We start from the raw sequence: 22,931 nt of genomic DNA on the forward strand, positions 1-22,931 counted from the left end.
ACAACGAAAGTTATTTACCTTGTAAACAGTTTAGTGCTTACATTGCAAAATGTGGAAGAATGTTGGAATGAATTTTTTGACAGCCGGTTTTATTTAAGTTTTTTCAATGCAAAAATAATATCAGATGTATAAATTAATAATAGTAGTAGTGGTGATGATGATAATGATGATAATAATAATAATAACAATAATAACAATAACAACAATAGTAATAATAATAATAATGTGGATGATGGTAAAGATGATAATTATGGCGATGATGATGGTGATGATGATGATGATTATGGCGATGATGATGATGGTGATGATGATGGCGGGAGACGACGATGGTTATATTGACAAAAATTATGATGATTATGATGAGGCGAAATTCTACCTATATGCATGTATTTGCAAAACTTGTAAACATTTCCATTGTAACTTGTCGCTAAAATGATGTTCATTTTTTCTAATGTTATTCAATTATTTATAATTGTTCGTGTGTGCGTGTGTGCGTGCGTGCGTGTGTGGTGTGTTTGTGTCTGTGTGTGTGTGTGTGGCATTCCACATTAAGAGCTAGCTCATCTCTAATTAGTACATGCATTCATTTCTTCATTACTAAAGATAAATAATTCCATTTAGCTACCTATTCACATATAAACCTTGCTTACTGCGTCATAATAATAACAATAGTGAAAATAATAATTATTATTATTTATTATTGTTGTTGTTATTATGTTAGTATTATCGTTAAATATTAATAATATTTATAATAATAAGAAGAATATCTTGTTGTCTAAACAATTTTTCCGTAATCTAACCTCTCTTGACCTACATCATCATCATCATCATCATCATCATCATCGCTATTAATGCCATCGTCACTGTCGTCATAACTCTGTTGCAACGACGCTACTACTACCACCACCACCACCACCATCGTCATTATGAATAAATATTTATAAAGATATGAATATTAATTAACCAATGACGTCATCCCCAATTTCTCAGAGTGTTACGGTTCGAGCTCGGGTTTATCAGGACACGTTAACGTCACGATATTCAGGCTGCAGTACGATAAAAACTGCACTAAGATTGACGGAAATTTGGAGATCTCTGGGTTTTCCCCAAAACCGGAAGAAGACGATTTAGAGTTTTTGAGTACTATTGAAGAGATTACCGGTTGGTCGGTTGATTGGTTGGTTGGTTTGTTAGTTGATTGGTTGGTTTGTTGGTTGGTTAATTGGTTGGTTGGTCGGTCGGCTGGTTGTGATTGGTTGTTCATGGGGCTGTTTATTTGATTGGCTAACCAGTTGGTTGATCTATGATCAACTATTTAATTATTTTTCTATAAATTATATTATCACAATCACCATCATTACCATCGTAACCATCATCATCGTCATCATTATCATCATCGCAGGTTATTTGATACTGTTTGACACGAAGTTCAGCAAATTTCCATTACGAAACTTGAAGCTGATTAGAGGAGAGAGCACCTTTAACATGTGAAGATGACGATGACGACGATGATGATAATAATTATAATTATATTAATAATTATAATAATTTTAATTATAGTAACAGCGCCAGTAGTAGTAGTGGTGGTGGTGGTGGTGGTAGTAGTAGTAGTAGTAGTAGCAGCATTAGTATCAAAACAGCGGTTAGTAAGTTGCAGCGGAATTAGTATTAGTAGTAGTAGTAGTAGTAGTAGTAATAATAATAATAATAATAATAATCATTTTTATAACTATAATTAATATTATTACTATTATAATTATAATAATAATTATTATTATAATTATTATTATTAAGCGGACAAGACATGCATGTTAGTTTGTACATTGACAAAAACTCTCGTCTTGTTGATCTCGACCTGTCATCTCTTACTGGTCAGTCAGTCGTTTTTTCGTTCGTTCGTTCGTTCGTTCTTTCATACATTTATTTATTCGTCTTTTTTTCATTCATTCATTCGTTCGTTCATTCGTTCATTCGTTCGTTCGTTCGTTTGTCAGTTCATTCATTCATTCATTCGTTCGTTCGTTCGTTCGTTCGTTCATTTGTTTGTTATTTCGTTCGCACATTTGTTTCTTCATTCAGGCGTTCAATGATTGATCCATTCATTCATTAACAACCAAACCTACAAACAACCAATTAAAACAATAATCAGCCCAGTCAATAAGTCAAAAGCAATTTATCTATCCAACCAGTCAATCAATCAATCAATCAATCAATCAATCAATCAATCAATCAATCAATCAATCAATCAATCAATCAATCAATCAATCAATCAATCAATCAATCAATCAATCAATCAACAAATCAACCAGTTAATCATTCATTCAATCGATCAATCAATCAATCGATCAATCAATCGATCAATCAATCAAACAATCAATCAAACAAACAAACAAACCAATCAGAAATTCAGAATGGAAGCGTGTACATAGACATGAACGAGATGCTGAAATACGCCGACACCATACTATGGAAGGATATTATTAATGACGAAAAACATTTCAAGAACAGCTTTATAAAAAATTCTATCGTTCCATGTTTGTATTTTTTTTGCTGTTGGTGTATTGTTTTTCTTTTACAAATACATACATGCACACATACATGCACTCTTACATACATACATACATACATGCATACGTACAAATACATACGTTCATTCACACATACACACACATTCATGCATACACATGTGAATACTATCATGCATAGCCACACACACACACACGTACATATATATTTATATATACACATACGTATATGCATACACACAAACAAACATACACATTCACACATGCATACTCACACACAAACAAACAAACATACACACACACACACAAACAAACAGCTGGTGAGTGTTCATCAGAATGTCAACCATTTGAAGGAAAGAAATATTGCTGGGGACCTGAAGCGCGCCAATGTCAAAATTGTTAGTAGTAGTAGTAGTAATAGTAGTAGTAGTAGTAGTAGTAGTAGTAGTGTAGTAGTAGTAGTAGCAGCAGCAGTAGTAGAAGAAGGAGTAGTAAAAGTAATAGTGATATAGTAGTAGTGGTAGTAGTAGCAGCTGCAGTAGTAGTAGTTGTAGTAGAACTTCTTATAGCAGTAGTATTAGTTTTAGTGGTTAGTTTAACTGCTAAATAATAGTAGCAATAGTACACAGTTTTTAGTAGAAATTGTAGTTGTAGCAGCAGTTTTAGTAGCAGCAGTTGAAGTACCAGCAGTTGTAGTAGCAGCAGTTGTAGTAGCGGCTGTAGTAACTGTAGTAATAGCGTTAGTAGTTTTAAATGATGTCGATGTTGATTGTTGACGAGCAAAGATGTATTGTATTGTAAATACATGTATATATCTGGTATATAAGGCATGGTATACATATATCTTGCATGGATGTATGTGCATTTTTTGTATATACGTACTGTATACATTTTGTATGCTTTGTATATTTGTTGTATATGTATTGCATTTTTGTTGGATTCTATATTGTTGTTTGTATTATAGATATCGCATTTCAGTTACCTGATACCCTTTTTTAATTTTTATGAAAGTGATACAATTTTTTAATTTTTATGAAGGTAGCTAAATCATAAAGGAAAAAATCACACACCCACACGCGCACACACACACACACACACTCACACACACACACATATATACACACAAGCCTAACTAATTATATGTTAGAATGATCGTGTGAATGAAAAAATGAATGAATAAATGAACGAACGAATGAATGAATGAATGAATGAATGAACGAACGAACGAACGAATGAATGAATGAATGAGTAATCTGAAAGAATCAATAAGTGTAGAATATGGCTATGACTGAATGAACGAACGAATAATTGAATGAACGAATGCATGGATAATATATATTTTTATAATGCCATTAAAAAATAATTCTTATTTTTACGTTTTATCTATTAAATAAATAAAAGAAATTCTCGTAAGTGTGTGAGAATATGTTTGTTTGTATGTATGTATGTATGTATGTATATATATATATATATATATATATATATATATAAATTTATATATATTTATATTTATATATGTATGTTTGTTGTCCTGGTTATGACATTAAACTAACCCTCACTGCCTTGTGAGTAATGTTGGATCATCAAAGGCTAGGCCCACCGCTTATAACTGTGGTTGCGTAAGGAAGGGCGTCCTGCGTAAAAATTAGCCAAATAAATTACTTATGATGGAATGGCGTCGAGGGGTATTTCGGTTTCATCATAGGTAGCCAAACGGCAACCCCCGATCTCGGAGAAAATGTCGTCTAAACGTGTGTTGTTGTTGTGTTGTACATATGTATGTTTGTGTGAATGTATGTGAATAAATACAAATATATATATATATATACCCATATATATATGTGTGTGTGTGTTTGTGTGTGTGTGTGGTGTGTTAAACACAGCAGAACTTAGCGTTCTGCCGTGTTTAAAATTAAAATATTTGCTAAGCAAACATTAACATTCTGTTATTAATAATAATAATAATAGCAGTAACGACAATTTATAATAATAACATGATGAAAACTTACCGGTACTACTCTATTATAACCGTTTTACTTCAATGATATGTTATGCCTTTCGGTTTTTGTTCACATTCAATTATGAAATATTATAATTATTATTGTTAGTTATAAATAATTTTAATAAATCATAAATCACACACATACACGTGCACATGCAGTCACTAGAGTTATATGTAGCGATGTCTGTGCGGACAGATGTTTTGGACCAGGCCCGGATAAATGTTGCTCTAAAGCGTGCGCTGGGGGATGCACTGGCCTCAAAGATACTGAATGTTTTGTGAGTTGATTAATTGTTGATTGTTTGGTTGGCTGATTGATTGATCGTCTTGTTGGTCTGTTGGCTGGTTGGTATTATTCGATTGATTGTTTGAACAAAATTACGTTTGTAATTTTGTAAATCCAAATTTGCACATCCCTTTTTCCTAACCAATTCAAAATTCTCACGTAATATCTAATTTTTAATCAGTGCGCCGACTCCTATTTTCTAACCCAGGCATGCGCTCGATTCGATAACGAAGGTAAATGTGTGGATAACTGCCCACCGCCGGAAGAATACGATCCGGTTCAATACATCCACAAGCCCAATCCTTTTGGGAAATATTCTTACGGCCATGTTTGTCTTGCCCGGTGTCCTGGTTGGTTGGTTGGTTGGTTGGTTGATTGGTTGGTTCGATGGTTCTCTGGCTGACTGGTTAATTGGTTCTTAATTAAAAAAGTTAACTAAGTCAATAAAAATCTATTTCAATTGCTCAAATCCAATTAACTAACGGCAACCAACCAACCACATAACCAATCAAATCCCCGACAACAACCAACCAACCAACCAACTAACCAACCAACCATTCAGCTTCTATGTACGAGTTGATGGGGGCCTGTGTGAAACGGTGCCAACCGGGCACCACCCCAAAGACTGTAAATGGTAGAAATAAGTGTTTGCCCTGCGATGGCCCATGCCCCAAAGGTAGAAATAATAATAATAATAATAATTATTATTATTTATTATTATTTTTTTATTGCGTTTCAGCCTGCCAACCTCCATCAATTTTAGATAGCGATAACATTGACAATCTTAAAGATTGCACTATAATCGAGGGTCCCATTATATTACACCAATCAATGGCTGTCGGGTGAGTTATGATGGTGGTAGTTATGGTGGTGATGATGATGATAATTGGCATTGATGGCCTAGTGTCCAGGTTCGAATGTGAAGAGGTCAGGGTTAACCCTGTCACGTGCAAAAGTCTGTGATGCCTTCATTCACGTGCATTTTTCAATGCGTACAACACTGTGTGTTTGTTGCTATCATCATCTCATAGACCGTCTCGTTAACGTCATCAAAATCAACTGCATCAACATCAACCACCTCATCATCAACAACAACTACATCATCATCAACAACAACAACTAAAACATCATCATCGTCATCAACAACAACTAAAACATCTACATCATCATCGTCATCAACAACAACTAAAACAACTACATCATCATCATCATCATCAACTACAATAACAACAACAACTACATCATCATCAACTACAACAACAACAGCTACATCATCATCATCAATTACAACAACAACTAAAACAACTACATCATCATCATCATCAACTACAATAATAACAACAACTACATCATCATCATCAACTACAACAACAACGTCAACATCATCATCATCAACTACAACAACAACGTCAACATCAACATCATCATCATCATCTTCAGCGATCAATGGACAAAACCACTGACGGCTGACCAGTGGAAAATATTTGAGACCGTAACAACGATCGAGGATTTCCTGTATGTCGATATTCGCGCGGCTAACTTCACCGATCTCTCCTTCCTCAAGAACCTGAAACTTATTAATGGGAAAAAGTAGCTAAAGGATGGTGGTGATGAAGAAGATGATGGTGATGATGAAGATGAGGATGACGATGATGGTGATGATGATGAGGAGGAGGAGGAGGAGGAGGAAGATGATGGTTGTGGTGATGATGACGTTGATGATGAAGAAGATGATGGTGATGATGAAGATGATATTTCTCATTCATTTATTCATTCATTCATCTTTTCATTCGATCGTCTGCTCATGCTATGTTACATCTCTCTTTCTCTTCATCTTTTTCTCTCTCTCTTTTTTTCTCTCTCTCTCTTTCTATATATATATATATATATATATATATATTGAAATAATTTTTTCAAATCCCCTATAATTTTAAGAACGAAGAAAGATTGTTCATTGTTCATCTATAACTCGCTGTTGGAGTCCATAGGCTTGACCTCTCTTGAGGGAATATATGGCGGCAAACTCTGCGTTATCTCCAATGAAAACCTATGCTATATGACTCAAGAGCCAGAGGATTGGAATTTTTTAATGGCCGATGGTGACAAGGTTCGCTTCGACGGAAACAAGCTTCCTGAATTATGTGGTTGGTTGGTTTGTTTGTTCGTTCGTTTGTTTGTTTGTTTGTTTGTTCGTTTGTTTGTTTGTTTGTTTGTTTGTTTGTTTGTTTCAGGTGTTTTATCATCGATAAATTTATCAATTGTTTCATCAGTATTGTAATTAACACCATCGTTATCGTCGGTTTCATTCATCTTCGTCGTTCCCATGTTAATCAACATCATCACCGTTATTTTCGTCGTCCTCGTCACTATTGTCATTCCAAACTCTCTCACTCCTTCACTCATTCATTTATTCGTTTGTTCATTCAATCATTCATTCACTCGGTCATTCACTCATTCCTTCATTCGCTCATTCATTCTGGAATTCAGTTAAAGATAATGAGACATGCTCGGACAAGTGCTTGAGTAAGTATGCCTGCTTCGGAGCCAGCGATGAAGACTGCCCAGCCTGCAAACAACTCAAAGAAGGTCTTCTGTTTCTTTTCTTCTGATAGCAACGTCATCATCATCATTATCATCATCATCATCACCACCACTATAATCATCATCATCACCAACACCTCCAGGCCGCAAATGCGTAGACGGGTGTTCACCCGGTTGGTTCGAGCAGCAAAGGGCAGAAATGACGTCAGTTGGCCAGCCAATCAGAGAGTGCGCCAAGTGTCATGCGCAGTGCAAAGATTCCTGTAACGGAACTGTAAGTTCGTTTAGATCTTTGTGCGTGTATTTGTCTGTCTGTCTGTCTGTTTGGATGGTTGTTTGTCTGTTTGTTTGTATGTTTGTTTTTGAGTCTGTTTATTTTTCTGTTTGTTTTTGTTTGTAGAGTTGTTTAGTTGTTTGTTCATCTGTTTGTTCATCTGTTTGTTTGTTTGTGTGGGTGTGTGTGCGTTGTTTGTTTGTTTATTGGTTTGGAGTATGAGGGGTTCTTTTTTTGCAGTTTATTATTATTATTATTATTATTATTATTATTATTATTATCATCATTATTATTATTATCATCATTCACCTCTCCAGGGAGCCAACCATTGTTTCTCGTGCCTCAACTACAAAGACGGACCTTACTGTGTCGAGAAGTGTCCAGAAAGGTACTGATGATGATCCTGATGATGATCCTGATGATGATCCTGATGATGATGTTGGTAATGGTAATGATTAGTGGAATGTTAGTTAGGATAATATGTTTTTGACGGTGGTGATGTTGATGATGTTTTTTTGTTTTTGATGATTGTGGTTGTTATGATGTGTGCGTGCGTATGTGTGTGCGTGCGTGCGCGTGTGTGTGTGCGTGTGGTGTGTGTGTGTGTGGTGAATGTGTGTGTGGTGTGTGTGTGTGTGGTGTGTGTGTGTATAAAATGATCGTTAATTCAGCCAATAATTAGCCAAATAGTTAATTCAAATTTAGTCATTTGATGAACTTACTCGCTAACTTTCAAACGATTTTATTTATCAAATTTTTCATTCTATTATTGATTTATATGTGTTTTTTACATACATTCTTTTGTTCATTTTTTCATTCGTTTCTTCTTTCGTTTAGGCAATTTTTAGTTCATTCATTCATCCATTCGCTATTTCATCCATTCATTTCATCAGTTCATCAGTTCGTCTATTAATTAATTCATTCTTTCTTTTATTACTTCATTAATTATTCATTCATTCGTTCATTCATTCATTCATTCATTCATTCATTCATTCACTCACTCATTCATTCATTCATTCATTCACTCATTCATTCATCCATTCATTCACTCATTTATTCATTCATTCATTCATTCATTCATTCATTCATTCATTCATTCATTCATAGCTCACTCAAATATCATTTACAACGCAATAAATCAGTTTAATGTATATACACTTTCCTCTCAATTAGACCATAATATTTATTCATCCTCTTAATCCTTCTATCCGTCCGTCTATCTCTGCTGAATAATTTTTAATGATTTCATTATCTTTTTCTTTTTAATTTGTTATTTATTGCATCGTTTGTTCTTTTTTATCTTTGAATCTACTCATTTGTTCATCCGTATTTTTTTTCATTCATTCATTCACTCGTTCGTTCATTCATTCATTCACTTATTCATTCATTAATTTATTCATTTTCCATTTGTTATTTAATTGTTCATCCATTCATCAATTCATCTGTCTATCTTTTTTTCTTTTCTTCATTATCTATTCGTTCAATCTGTTGATATTTGCCTATTCTTTAAATCCTAGTTATTTTTCTTATCTTATTTAATTAATTTCTTTCAATCCATTTATCCAGCCATTTATCATTCATTCATTCATCCGTCCGGTTCATTCATCCATTCATTCATTTATTCATTCATTCATCCATTCATTCATTCATTCATCCATGAATTCATTCATCTATCCATTCATCCTCTATCTATCAATTGTTTTAATCGTCCGATCGTTTATTTGATCTATATCATGTTATGCATGGCAGCAACAACAACAACGACATTATCACATGAACAACATCACAACAAAATCAACAACATCACAACGACGACGACAACATTATTACATCAACAGCATCACAACATCAACAACAACAACATCAGCATCACAACAACATCACAACAACATCAACATCACAACAACATCAACATCACAACAACAATAACAACAACAATAGAAGTGACACTTGTCATCGCGTAAGCAAAGATACCACCAATGAAGATACTACTAATTCCAAAGATGATACAGATGATAACATCATTGAAATAAATAAATTATCAGCAGTTCTGAGTGTTTCAACAACGACCATTCAAAAACCCTGTAATAATAAAAATAATAATAATAAAAACAATAATAATAATAATAATAATAATAATTGTAAAAATAAGAAGAGGAGTGCTGACCGTTTGATAGGTGATGTTAGATAGCTGCCATTCATATTATTGCATTATAATATCAACATAACATTATGGTATCATAGTATATCATCATTATGGTATCATTGTGTATCATCATTATGGTATCATCGTGTATCATCATCATTATGGTATCATAGTATATCATCATTATGGTATCATTGTGTATCATCATTATGGTATCATCGTGTATCATCATCATTATGGTATCATAGTATATCATCATTATGGTATCATTGTGTATCATCATTATGGTATCATCGTGTATCATCATCATTATGGTATCATCGTGTATCATCATCATTATGGTATCATCGTGTATCATCATCATTATGGTATCATCGTGTATCATCATCATTATGGTATCATCGTGTATCATCATTATGGTATCATCGTGTATCATCATCATTATGGTATCATAATTTTATGGCGTAGTCCTAATTTTTACAGCTATAATAATAATAATTAATATCAATATCAATATAATCTTGCAGACGGCGTAATTGATGATGGTGGTGAGGAGGATATGAGACGTACTAATGATAATGCTGATGGTGATAATAATGGTGACATTAATGATGTAGGAGATAAGACAAACAACCCCGACAGCACTTTCGTCTCTAACAACGACCACAACTACGACAACAACAACAGCAGCAGTGGCAGCAATCGTAACAACGACAACTACAGCAACTTCAATAACAAAAGCGTTTCGTCTAAAAACAAACGCCAAGCGCTGGCAGTTGCTGCAGGTAAAATAATTAGTGATATTCCAGTTGGTGGGGATGAGACTGTAGGATCGGTTATTGGTAATGAAATCATAAAGGGTGTGGCAGCTATATCATTTTTTATTTCAGATTTTATTTCATTTCTTAGTAAGAGAAACTACTTTGATGAGTTAAGTTTTGAAGTCGATCGTGCTGACAATTCCCATGCTGATAGCGATGAGAACATTGAGAAGGCTGCTGGTGCTGCTGCTGCTGTCGTCGTCGATGCTACGACTTCATCGGCGTCGTCGTCTTTAGCTGCATCTGTCAGTGGTTGTGACGTTAACAACCACAGAAATGTTAATGGTTGTAGGGTAGATGAAGGAGTTATGAGAATGAAAAGAAAGAAGAGGATCTCACAGTCTAACATAAACAGCGACCAGGTTCCATCGAGGAACGCTGAAGCAGCCAGCGACAACGACGTCAACAACAACAACATCAACAATCATCTCATCAACAACAATCATATTGATGAGTCTAATATATCTAAAAGGCATATGAAAAGATCTGTGGATCGCAAGAAACATCGTCTGGCTAGCAAAAGCAACGCTAATGTTGATTCCAAAAGTGATGGAAAGGTTAGAAATAACAGCGAAAGCCTATGGGGCAAAGTAGGGGAAAAAATAAACCAATTTGGTACGTACCTCTCCGATAAGTTTGACGCATTAAAGACTTTTGTTTTCGGTAATGGGGATAAGAAAAGCGACGGCGATAGTACACTCACTGAAACTCATGACGGTGATGAAAGAAATAAAAATGACAACAGAAATGGTGAAGAGGATGAAGGGAATGAAGAAGTTGAAGTGGCCAATGAAAGACCTGTCGATAGTAGTGATCGTCGTCGTGCTATTAATAATAGCAGAGCCAAACATGAGTTTAAGCGTCTACTTAATTTTTTAGGGACGCATAGTAACAACAAAAACAACAACAACAAAAATAACAAAAGACTATGAAGGGTCTGGCCGGCAAAGTTTTTAACGCAGCTGGCAACGTTGTCAAAAGTTTACTGGACAAACATTCAATAATAAAATAAATAGTGACAACAACCCCAACAACAACAACAATAATAATAATAATAACAATAATAATAATGATAATAACAATCCCAATGATTACAATAATCGCAATACTGACATTAATAATAATAATAATAATAATAATGATAATAATAATAATCAAAATGGTGATAGCAATAATTACGACCATGTCAATAGTGAGTGAAACACGGCAGAGAGAGTGAGGGTAATAATAATAATAATAATAATAATTAGTAAATGGTATTAATAATAAATAATATTTATTATTAATAATATTAATATTATTATTAAAAATTATAAAATATTTATTCAATGAACACAATATGGTGAATTTTAAAAGAATGACTGACGTCTGTAGTTGTATCAATATAAAAAATAATATTTATGATGGTATGGGAATCATTATCATTATACTATTATCATCATCATCATTATCATAACCACATATATATTTTATATATATATATATGGGTGTGCGTGTGTGTTGTGTGTGTTGTGTGTTATAAGTTATTAAGTCATTATATATATGTTAAAAACTGTTATAGATAATCTTTATTATTAATAAAGGGTGATGGTAATATTAATAATAATAATTAATAAGTAATAAATAATACTAAGAGTAATAATAATAATAATAAAAGTATTATTGTTATTATTATTATTATTGATAAGATTACCTTATTTTATTCGCGGATATTTTTTTGCGTTCAAATAAATCTATATTGGCTCGGTTTTTCATTGAGACAATAATATAATTTACAATAATTATTATTTATACACTAACAACAATAATAATAACAACAATAATAACAACAACAATAATAATAATAATAACAATAATAATGATTATGATGATGATGATGATTATGATGACACTTATAAACATCTTCTATATAGGTGGATGAAACTAAGAAATAATATTAATCATCGTCGTTTGCTTGCACGGGTTGGACGGTGTCTTGTGCATCTTCCCTTCCCACTTCATCCTTCTCATGTCATCTGCTGCACACTCCTTCCAAGTTTTTCCTCCTCTTTCTCTACCATCTTCCCTATCCCACACATTTACCATATTTAACCTTTATCGAAGCTCTTCATTCGATTTCTTGCGCCTCAGTCTTACGCCACACATCCACCTAATCATCATTTTTTTCTGCCCTTTCCATACGCTGCATACCTCCCACTTTCATAGGCCATGTCTCACTGCCATGCGTCATCACACGTTGTACTTACGTACTGTATATTTTTCCTTTTACCTTTAATGAAGCACCTCTTGCTGTCAGAATCGGGATTAGTTCTCGGAAATTAGCCCAAACACACGGCACTCTAGCTCCATCTCCAGATCCTATCATATCTCCCGGATAACAAAACTTTTCCACACATTCTACCTTCCTCTCACAATCTATTTCTATCTCTTTTCTTTCTTTCCTTTTGTTCCTCTTTATTAGCACATCTTTTACACCTGAAAGCAGCCACTTTTAGACATTGATTACTAAGAAAATTTGTTTGTAAGTCTATAATTAGGGTAATTACATTGTACTATTGTAACAACAGTAACCAAAATAAGCTGAGGTACTACTGCTATTACTAATGCTACTGCTGCTGCTACTACAGCTGATACTACTACAGCTCCTACTACTGCTACTAAGGTTGCGAACAAGGCCTCGCTGGCCGTATTTTGTCCACCGGTGGTATGAGCAGCCATGCTAATAGTATTAGAAGAAGTAGAAATATTAACATTACTACAAGCAGCAGTCGTCGTAGTTGTTGTAGTAGTAGTAACAGCAGCAGTCGTAGTAGTAGATGTTGTAGTAGTAGCAGCAGCAGTTGTAGTAGTGGTAGCAGCAGTATTATCACTGTTATCTGTTTTTCAATGGCATTGATTGGAATAAATAAATAAATCTGATGTTTTTGCTTGACGTTTTATTTTGTTTGGATTCATTTGCATTCATTCAATTTGTATTTAATTCCATGATTTTATTCTCTTCTACTTTTCATAGATCAATTGCAATCACATTATACCCGCAAGCATAATGTGATATAGAGAATCATTTATTCATTTCATTTATCTCATATTTTTCTTATTTGCCATTACAAAAAGTGTTTATATTTATGTGTGTTTGTGTGTGCGTGCATGCGTGCGTGTGTGTGTATACTTATGTATATGTAGGTGTATGTGTGTGTTTATATGTGTTTTTTGTCATTGCTCTTTACCTATACACTTCAATGGCATGCACATACACATAAATCTACACACACACACACACACGCGTACACAAACAAACAAACATTCTTCCCTAATCAGTAAATATCCGGATTCGACTGGGGCCTGTCAGCCGTGTCACGTGGACTGCAAGGATGGATGCAACGGATCGTCAAATTATTTAGACTCCAGCGGTTGCACTAACTGCCATCTTTACATGATGGATGATTCCGGATCTGTTAGGAGGTTCTGCATGCCCAAGGATTCCCTATGTCCTGAGGGGTTTTATAAGCATAAAGATTTGGTTTGTTTGTTTGTTTGTTTGCTTGTTTGTTTGTTTGCTTGCTTGTTTGTTTGTCTGTTTGATTGTCTGTTTGTTTGTATGTTTATTGCCGTTGTAGATGTTGTGTGTTTGTATGTTTTTCGGTTGTAACTGCCCTTCTTGTTATTTCTTACATTTATGATTAATTGCAGCATTGAACACAAACAAACACACACATACAAATACATACACATACACATCCACACATACACAAACATCATACACACATCTGTACACAAACATTACACACACACATCCACACACAAACATCACATACATCACACACAGACACACACACACACTCACACATACACACACACGTAGGAATGTCACCGATGTCACTCGGAATGTAGGGAATGCTACGGTCCAGGGGCCAGCAACTGCAAACTTGAGACCTGTCTCAACTTCATCTACGATAATCGCTGTGTGACAAAGTGCCCAGCCACGTTCTACGTCGACTCTGAAAAAACGTTTGTATTTTTTTATTCGGTTTTTTGCATATTTGGGTGTTTTGCATTTTTATGTTTTTTGCATATTTGAGTATATTTTTGTACTGTAAATTTCTAACCTGTCTCAACTTCATCTACGATAATTTTTTTACGTTGATTTTTGTATTTTTTTATTAAATTCAGTATGTATATTTTTGTGTATTTTTCCGTATGTTTGTGTATTTTTGAATATTTCTGTATAATTTTGTATAATTGTATATACATATTTTTTTTCGACAACAACAGCTGCCGGGAATGTTACAGTGAATGCGCGAAATGTGATGGACCTCACTACTCCGACTGCACCTCATGCCTCGTCTACAAGGTCTACCACGATTACGCAGATGGAAAGCAGGACTCTAAGGTGAGGATGATGACGATGATGATGGTGACGATTATGGTGATGATGATGATGGTGACGATTATGGTGATGATGATGATGGTGGTGGTGATGGTGATGATGATGATGGTGGTGATGATGACGATGATGGTGGTGGTGATGATGACGATGATGATGATGACGACGATGATGATGGTGGTGATGATGACGATGATGATGGTGATGGTGTTAAAACGAGGTAGGCAAATTTTATCGTTTCTCTTTCGACCAATCAGTTTAACTGTACCTCTGACTGCCCGGACAACGCGCCCTATCAAATCCAAGAGTCCATAGAAAAGAAATCAAAGCAGACAATCTGCGTTACAGAAGAATTCGGTGCTGAGAGCTCTACACATTCAAGGTTGTTGTGACTGGAGTTCGTTTGTTTGTCTGATGTTTGTTCGTTCATTCGTTCGTTCGAATGCTCGTTTACCTGTTTGTTTGTGTGATGTTGACGTTGTTTGTGATGATGTCGTTGGCGTCATCATCTCATCACTGCATCATCAAATCACTACAACATCATCAGATCACTACAACATCATCAGATCACTACAACATCATCAGATCACTACAACATCATCAGATCACTACAACATCATCAGATCACTACAACATCATCAGATCACTACAACATCATCAGATCACTACAACATCATCAGATCACTACAACATCATCACATCACTACAACATCATCACATCACTACAACATCATCAGATCACTACAACATCATCAGATCACTACAACATCATCACATCACTACAACATCATCACATCACTACAACATCATCACATCACTACAACATCATCACATCACTACAACATCATCACATCACCCACCGCACCTCCCTGACCCTATCAGGCGATCAAGCACCGGCCTAATAGTCGGTCTAATCTTCGGATTCCTCATCCTGCTTGGTCTCATCGTGGCCGCCATTTTCCTCCTGAAGAGGCAGACGGCCTCGAAAAATTTGGCGAAGAAGAGAATCGAAGCTCAGATGGGCGGATTCGAGGAATTAGAGGTAAGTTATTATTATTATTATTATTGTATTATTATTATTGTTATTATCACCGTTATTTCTACCATCGTTATCACCATTTCCCACCCCACCACCACCACTTCCAACCAACCACAGCCTCTAGTGATAACGGGAGCTGCCCCGGACAAATCGTCACTGAAGATCATCAACGAGTCGGAGCTGCGGAAGGACGCGGAAATCGGATCCGGAGCGTTCGGGACGGTCTACAAAGGTGTGTGGGTCCCTAGCAACGAGAATGTCCGCATTCCCGTCGCTATAAAGGTCCTGAAGGAAGGGACTACCTCGGTCCAGAATAACGAGTTTCTCGATGAGGCTAGAATCATGGCGTCCGTCAACCATCCGTGTTGCGTCAGGCTGTCGGCCGTTTGCCTGACCAATCAGGTGCAACTAATTACCCCGCTCATGCCTTTTGGTTCGCTGTTGGAATATCTGAGGAAGAATAAGTCGCAGATTGGATCTAAGGTGCTGCTTAACTGGGCTACTCAGATTGCTAGGGTTGGTTCTCGGCTGACTGGCTGGCTGGATGTTGGTGGAAAGTGTTCGTTTATTGGCTTGTTGTTTGATGTGGCGTTCGTTCATTGGTTGGCCGTTGATGGAAAGTTTTAATTTATTGTTTGGTTGATGTGAAATGTTCATTTTTGGTTGGCTGAATAAATGAATAGATTATGTTAATTAGCAGTGCATTTAGATCAATTTTGATAATTAACAGGGTATGAAATATTTGGAGGAGAGAGGAATTGTACACAGAGATCTTGCCGCAAGGAATGTTCTAGGTGAGAATGATGGTGATAATGATGATGTATGTAATGAAGACGATGTCGATGATGACGATGATGATATTTTGGTTTCCAACAAGTTTCATAATCATTAATATTATTCGTCCTATAGCTTCTATTAGTCATTAAAACCATTATCATCATCATTACGTCACCACCATCGTCATTGTTATTAATTATGACGTCATCATTGCGTCACCATCATTATGACGGTCATCAGTTAAGAACGCCAACTCAGTAAAGATCACTGACTTTGGCCTCTCGAAGCTTCTGGACGCCAATCAAGAAAGTGTCAAAGCCGTTGATGAGAAGGTAATGATGAGATAATGATGGCGATAATGATGAGGATAATGATGATGGTGGCGGTTATGATGATAAAGTTGATGACGGTTAAAATGTGATGACAGTTAAAATAGTAATAAAATAAAGCAGGTTATCTTATAACGTGTTATTTAGTTTATTTTTGTTGGAATATTATAACTTATTAATCCACGTTACCTGAAAAATAATAATAATAACTAATGATAATAATAATAATTATTATGTTATTATTATTTTTAATTATAGTTAATAATAATTCTATCAGCTGCCCATAAAATGGATGGCCATTGAATCCATAAGGTTGCGCATTTTCACACATAAGAGTGACGTCTGGAGTTATGGTAAGCTTGCGATATTTATTATTGTTATAATTAAAATAATATTTATAATAAATGATAATATGGTTATAATTAAAATAATTTTTATAATAAATGATATTATTGTTATAATTTTAACTTTTATCTTTTCTTGTTCTTAATCTAATCATTCATTTTTATTTATGGTAATTTTTATTTGCAAATTAGCATAATTTATGTTATTTTTTGTTGCAAAATAAATAAGGCGTAACCCTCTGGGAGCTATTCACGTACGGGCAGAGACCTTATGAATATTTATCAGCTACAGATGTCCTTGAGATGTTGGAGAAAGGTGAAAGGTTATCTCAGCCCGAGATATGTACTATCGACATTTACATGCTGATGATTAGATGCTAGTATTTTTGGTGTTGTGTGATTGATTGGTTGGATGGCTAGTTGATTGGCTAGTTGGATGACTAGTTGATTGGTTGGTTGGTTGGTTGGTTGATTGGTTGGATGGCTGGTTGATTGATTGATTGATTGATTGATTGATTGATTGATTGATTGATTGATTGATTGATTGATTGATTGATTGATTGATTGATTGATTGATTGATTGATTGATTGATTGATTGATTGATTGATTGATTGATTGATTGATTGATTGATTGATTGATTGATTGATTGATTGATTGATTGGCTGGTAGGTTGACTGCTTGTTCAATAAATTGGTTTAAACATTTTATTGATTGGTTTATTGACTGAAACTTACTCTTTCTGTCCGTATGAAGACAAGATTCAATTCAAATCTCTTAAAGAAGCTACTACTACCTTCACTAAAAATAATTTAAAAAAAATAATAAAAAAAAATAATTTGAGTATTTATAATAATAATTATATGTAATTGTTATAATAAACGAACGCGCAGGTTGGTTACTGGACGCGGATAGCAGGCCATCCTTCCAGGAAATGGTTGAGGAATTTTCAAGGATGAGTCGGGATCCTGGAAGGTTCCTCGTTATAACTGTCAGTGGGAGGAGCCAAATTTATTATTACTATTTAAAAATATTATAATTATCAAGTGGATTCATAATTGAATGAATGGTTGATTGATTGGTTGGTTGGCTGGTTTATTATTACTATTTAAAAATATTATAATTATTAAGTGGATTCATAATTGAATGAATGGTTGATTGATTGGTTGATTGATTCATTTATTTATTTGTTCATTCATCACATAATCAATCAATCAATCAACTAATTGGCATCACGTTTAACAAAACTTTCCCAAAAAAAATCTCAAAAATTCATTTTTCCCCACCTAACGATTCAAAAGGGCGACGAGTTCATGAAACTTCTGGAGAACAATCCAGACGCCAGGGACCTCGTCTCAGATAAGGGTGCCGAAAAGTGGATGCTGGCAGACGAGTACTACGACCAAAAATCAATCGACGCCCTCAAAAACAAAACCCCCGAGGAGGACAACTATCTCAAGCCTAAAAAAGACGGCTTTGAACTTCCACCGAAGAAGGCCAAGAGTAACAAGTACGTTGACGTTAATGAGGGCAGTGGAAACAAATACACCGTTGACCCAACGGAGAGTCAAGGTCAGTTGGACGATGGGCAGTTGGATGTGCCGATCGATTCGGAGTACGTCTCTGGAGGGCCTCTGGTTTCTGAGCCAGCGGGGCTTGAGAAGAAACCCTTTTTTAAAGGTTGGTTTGAGTGACTTTGCTGTTGTTGTGGTTGTTGTTTGCATACATAATTAATACATAATCATTATAATACGTATTATGTATTTATTTTTTAGTAGGTAGGCTTATTGTACTTGAGTACATTTTAAAAGGGCCTACAACTCTGATGTTTGCAATGAAGTTGTTTACAGTGTAAATTTAAATATGGTTACAAGGGTTTTACAACTTTATTACAGTTGTAAAAATGTGTAATATTGCCAAATTATTTGGTGTTAAATGAAGTGATTATTTATAATATTATAGTTTTATTTATTTATTTTTTTGTTTGTTCATTTACTCATTCACTCTTCTTTTCATCCATCCATCTATCTATTCATACATTCATTCATTTCTTTATTTATCCATTCAATCATTCTTCCATGCATTCATTCAATCAATCAATCAACCAATCAATAAAAAAATTCAATATGCATATTATATGTATTTAGCATAAAGTAAGTTCTAAAATCATATTTCATTGAATGACTAAGTGTGTGGCATGACAAATATTTTGCTTGGTTATATTTATTATCGTTATATTTTTAATGTAACAATGTCATAATAATAACAATAATAATATTGATGTTGTTATGTTATTATTTTTATTATTTTTATTAATATTAATTATTATTATTATTTTATTATATTGTTACAAATGTTATTTTTATTCCTTTCAAAAGACTGCGCCTGTTATTTTTGTGTATTTTATAACAACGTTGTGTTACTTAATGTGTGTATGTGTGTGAGTGTGTGCATGTGAGTGTGTGCGAGTGTGTGTGTGTGTGTGTATAACTCTGTACATTTTCTATATACCGAAATGTGTTACTAGTTTCTTTCTCATACTAACTCTAAATAAAATACGATCAATATATTACCTTTAACATATAAATAAATTTTTTTAATGTAAAATGTTATTATTACAATAGAATATTTTATTATAACTGTAAAGGTTAAAAGGGTTAAAGGTTAAAAAGGTTAAAGGTTACCTCTCTTTTGCGCTTGTTTCAGAGGTTTCAACGACAAACGCACACAGCGTATGTAAATAGGCGTGCAAACCACACATCATACACATTGCACATGATAGGCGAGGATCTCTTTGCATTCGAACACAGTCATTGCAGCAGCAAGATCAGGCGCAGTGCGTGCGTGCGTGCGTGTGCGTGCGTAGAAAAGATTAAGCAGACGAAATAAATATTATTATAATATAATAATATATTTATGAAATAATTTTTACCTCGCCAGGGTCGCAGTCATCTCTATCAAATTTAGCCCGTATGGCGGTTGAGGGTCTAACTAGGTAACTGATTGAAAAATTATAATTAATTATAATTATGATATTAATGACACATAATAAACAGATTATATTTTGTGTCTTCTTCTTTTTCGTCCCTTATCCTTTCAGGACATTGGCGACTATCGACCTCCACAAAACCCGATCTTCAACATTTTGTGGTAGTTGAAACGTGGTGATATTCAACAAGTGACAGAAGAACTTCACGAATGTTATTCGTTGTTGACCGCGGTCTTTTTTCCCTGCAATCTTTCCAGTAGTTGTTAGATTTTCCATTCTTTCCTTCCGCATGATGTGACCAAAAAACTTCAACTTCCCCCGTCGGTTATCTGTAGTAATTTCCTCTTTTCATAACCTGACTGTTTTAATACATCCTCATTCGAGGTATGAGAAGTCTAACTAATTTTCATAATTCTTCTCAAAAACCGCTTCTCAGCAGCATTAATCTTTTTTCCATTTCTTTAGAAATTGTCCAGGACTCAGAGCCGTAAGTTAGCACCGGAAAAATGTAACATACTAACAGTTTTAACTTTGTTAATATTCCGATTTTACTGTTGGTGAGGATGTTTTCCATTTTAGAATATGCATCTCTCGCTATAGCTATCTTTCGTTTGATATCGACATCACATTTACAACCTGAGGTAATCAGGCTTCTGAGATAAATGAAACTGTTGACTTGTTTCACCAGTTTACCATTAATGATTATGGGGCAGATCGGGGTGGTTTTGCTTTTACTGATAACCATGCACCCTGTTTTGTTGATGTTAATTTGCAAGCCTTTCTTTTCACTTCAAAAATTAGTTTGGAAACAATTGCTTTCAGTTTTTCCATTGAATCTGCTACATTTCTATTTAAATTTTTTATGTACGTTAAATAAATAACTGAAATATACAACAAACAGGTCTTCTGAATACTTGAAAATGAGCACCAACAAAAAACCGAAAGAAGAGAAAAAGGCGATATTAGCTGAATTTGAGGACGATGCTATTGATGACGTCATTATACCTCCAATAACAACAACAACCACAACACCAAAGACATCAAAAACGACACCAAAGATAACAAAACAGACAGCATCGTCGTCCGTAGAAGATGATGATAGCGATGACTATCTGAGACACGTTGTATCCATTAAAACTCTTCACAATAATACAAATATTATTAATAATAATGGTAATAATAATAGTAGTAATAATAAAAATTATGGCCACAATTATTATAACGTTTGATGAGAAGATTTATGTAGAGGCTTTTTTATTGTTTTATCTTGCTTTTAACGATAACCAATAACTTAATTACAATTAATTAACCAATTATGATTGATTGGTTGATTAATTGATTGGTTGATTAATTGATTGGTTGATTAATTGATTGGTATATATATATATATACATACATACATATATATGTATACATATATATGTTATAATACATACATATGTATACATATTTTATGTAGATATATATATAATATATATATATAATTGTTTCAATGTTTATTATGCATGGAGTTACTATAAAAACCGTAATTTGGCAATCATGTTTTATCTTTGTGTATTTTAATGCTTAAATATAACATACACACACACACATATGTATATAATATAATGTATTTTATGTATGTATTTTTTTATGTAATATGTATTTCTTTTAAATGTATTTTGAATTCAAAGAACTACCGAAAGCTTATTTTGAGCGTTTTAGCTATTTACGTATGTGTTTCATATATATAAAGAAATGTATTCTTATATAAATATATATATTGTTATATGTATATATATAGATGGTAACGCATTTTTGAATAATTTTGCTTAGAACTTTTCTTTTTTAGATTTCATCCTTGAAATTTATTTAACTCTAATAAATATCTATTATTACTTTTTATATTATAATAAATGAAAGTCATTTAATTCGCTGTTTTATTGTGTATTCCTGTTTTAAAATTAACCCCTTCCTCTGCATACTGTGACTATTTGGTGTAATCAAGTAATCTAGATGTTAAACATTGCATAAAAGCTTTATGGTAGATATGGAAATTATGTCCTGTCTTTCAATAATTCATTCATTTAAACATTTAAACACTTCATTTAAACATTTATTCGTTCGTTCAATCATACGTTCATTCATTACCTCGTTTCTTAGATCACTTCTTAGTTCGTACACACATTCATTCATTCATTTGTTTATTCATTCATGCACTCATTTACCCATTTATACACTCACTCACTCTTTTAATCGTCAATTCACTTATTCATTCATTCACTCATTCATTTTCACTTTGCTTTTAAACATTATTACAAATTAATCAAACGCATCTAGAACTGCTAGAATAGCGATGCATTTAATTCAATGATAAAGTTTCATAAGCAAGGTATTAATTGAAGTTCTCAGTTAAGATTGGATTCGGACGTTGAACGTGGTTTGTGGTTCAAAATTTTTTTAGTTGAAACAATTTCTTGAATAAAATATCCAAAG

General features: G+C 34.0%; 1 protein-coding gene across 1 annotated transcript; it reads left to right on the forward strand.

The window, feature by feature from the left end:
• Positions 1–2,754: 2,754 nt before the first annotated feature.
• HELRODRAFT_109845 (hypothetical protein) lies at positions 2,755–21,802 on the forward strand (the record flags this gene model as incomplete). The annotated part of the gene is made up of 22 exons (XM_009014571.1): positions 2,755–2,923; positions 4,687–4,805; positions 5,022–5,163; positions 5,376–5,489; positions 5,553–5,655; positions 6,254–6,403; positions 6,749–6,957; positions 7,301–7,399; positions 7,498–7,628; positions 7,946–8,016; positions 11,354–11,405; positions 14,458–14,530; positions 14,966–15,117; positions 16,136–16,534; positions 16,749–16,812; positions 17,036–17,127; positions 17,402–17,477; positions 17,698–17,844; positions 18,361–18,458; positions 18,769–19,147; positions 20,408–20,462; positions 21,358–21,802. The coding sequence occupies 22 exons, from the start codon at positions 2,755–2,757 to the stop codon at positions 21,683–21,685; spliced, it is 3,222 nt and encodes a 1,073-aa protein (XP_009012819.1). The 3' UTR covers positions 21,686–21,802.
• Between the last annotated feature and the right edge of the window lie 1,129 nt (positions 21,803–22,931).

This window comes from Helobdella robusta (genome assembly GCF_000326865.2).
Source record: "Helobdella robusta unplaced genomic scaffold HELROscaffold_14, whole genome shotgun sequence".
Classification (NCBI taxonomy): domain Eukaryota; kingdom Metazoa; phylum Annelida; class Clitellata; order Rhynchobdellida; family Glossiphoniidae; genus Helobdella; species Helobdella robusta.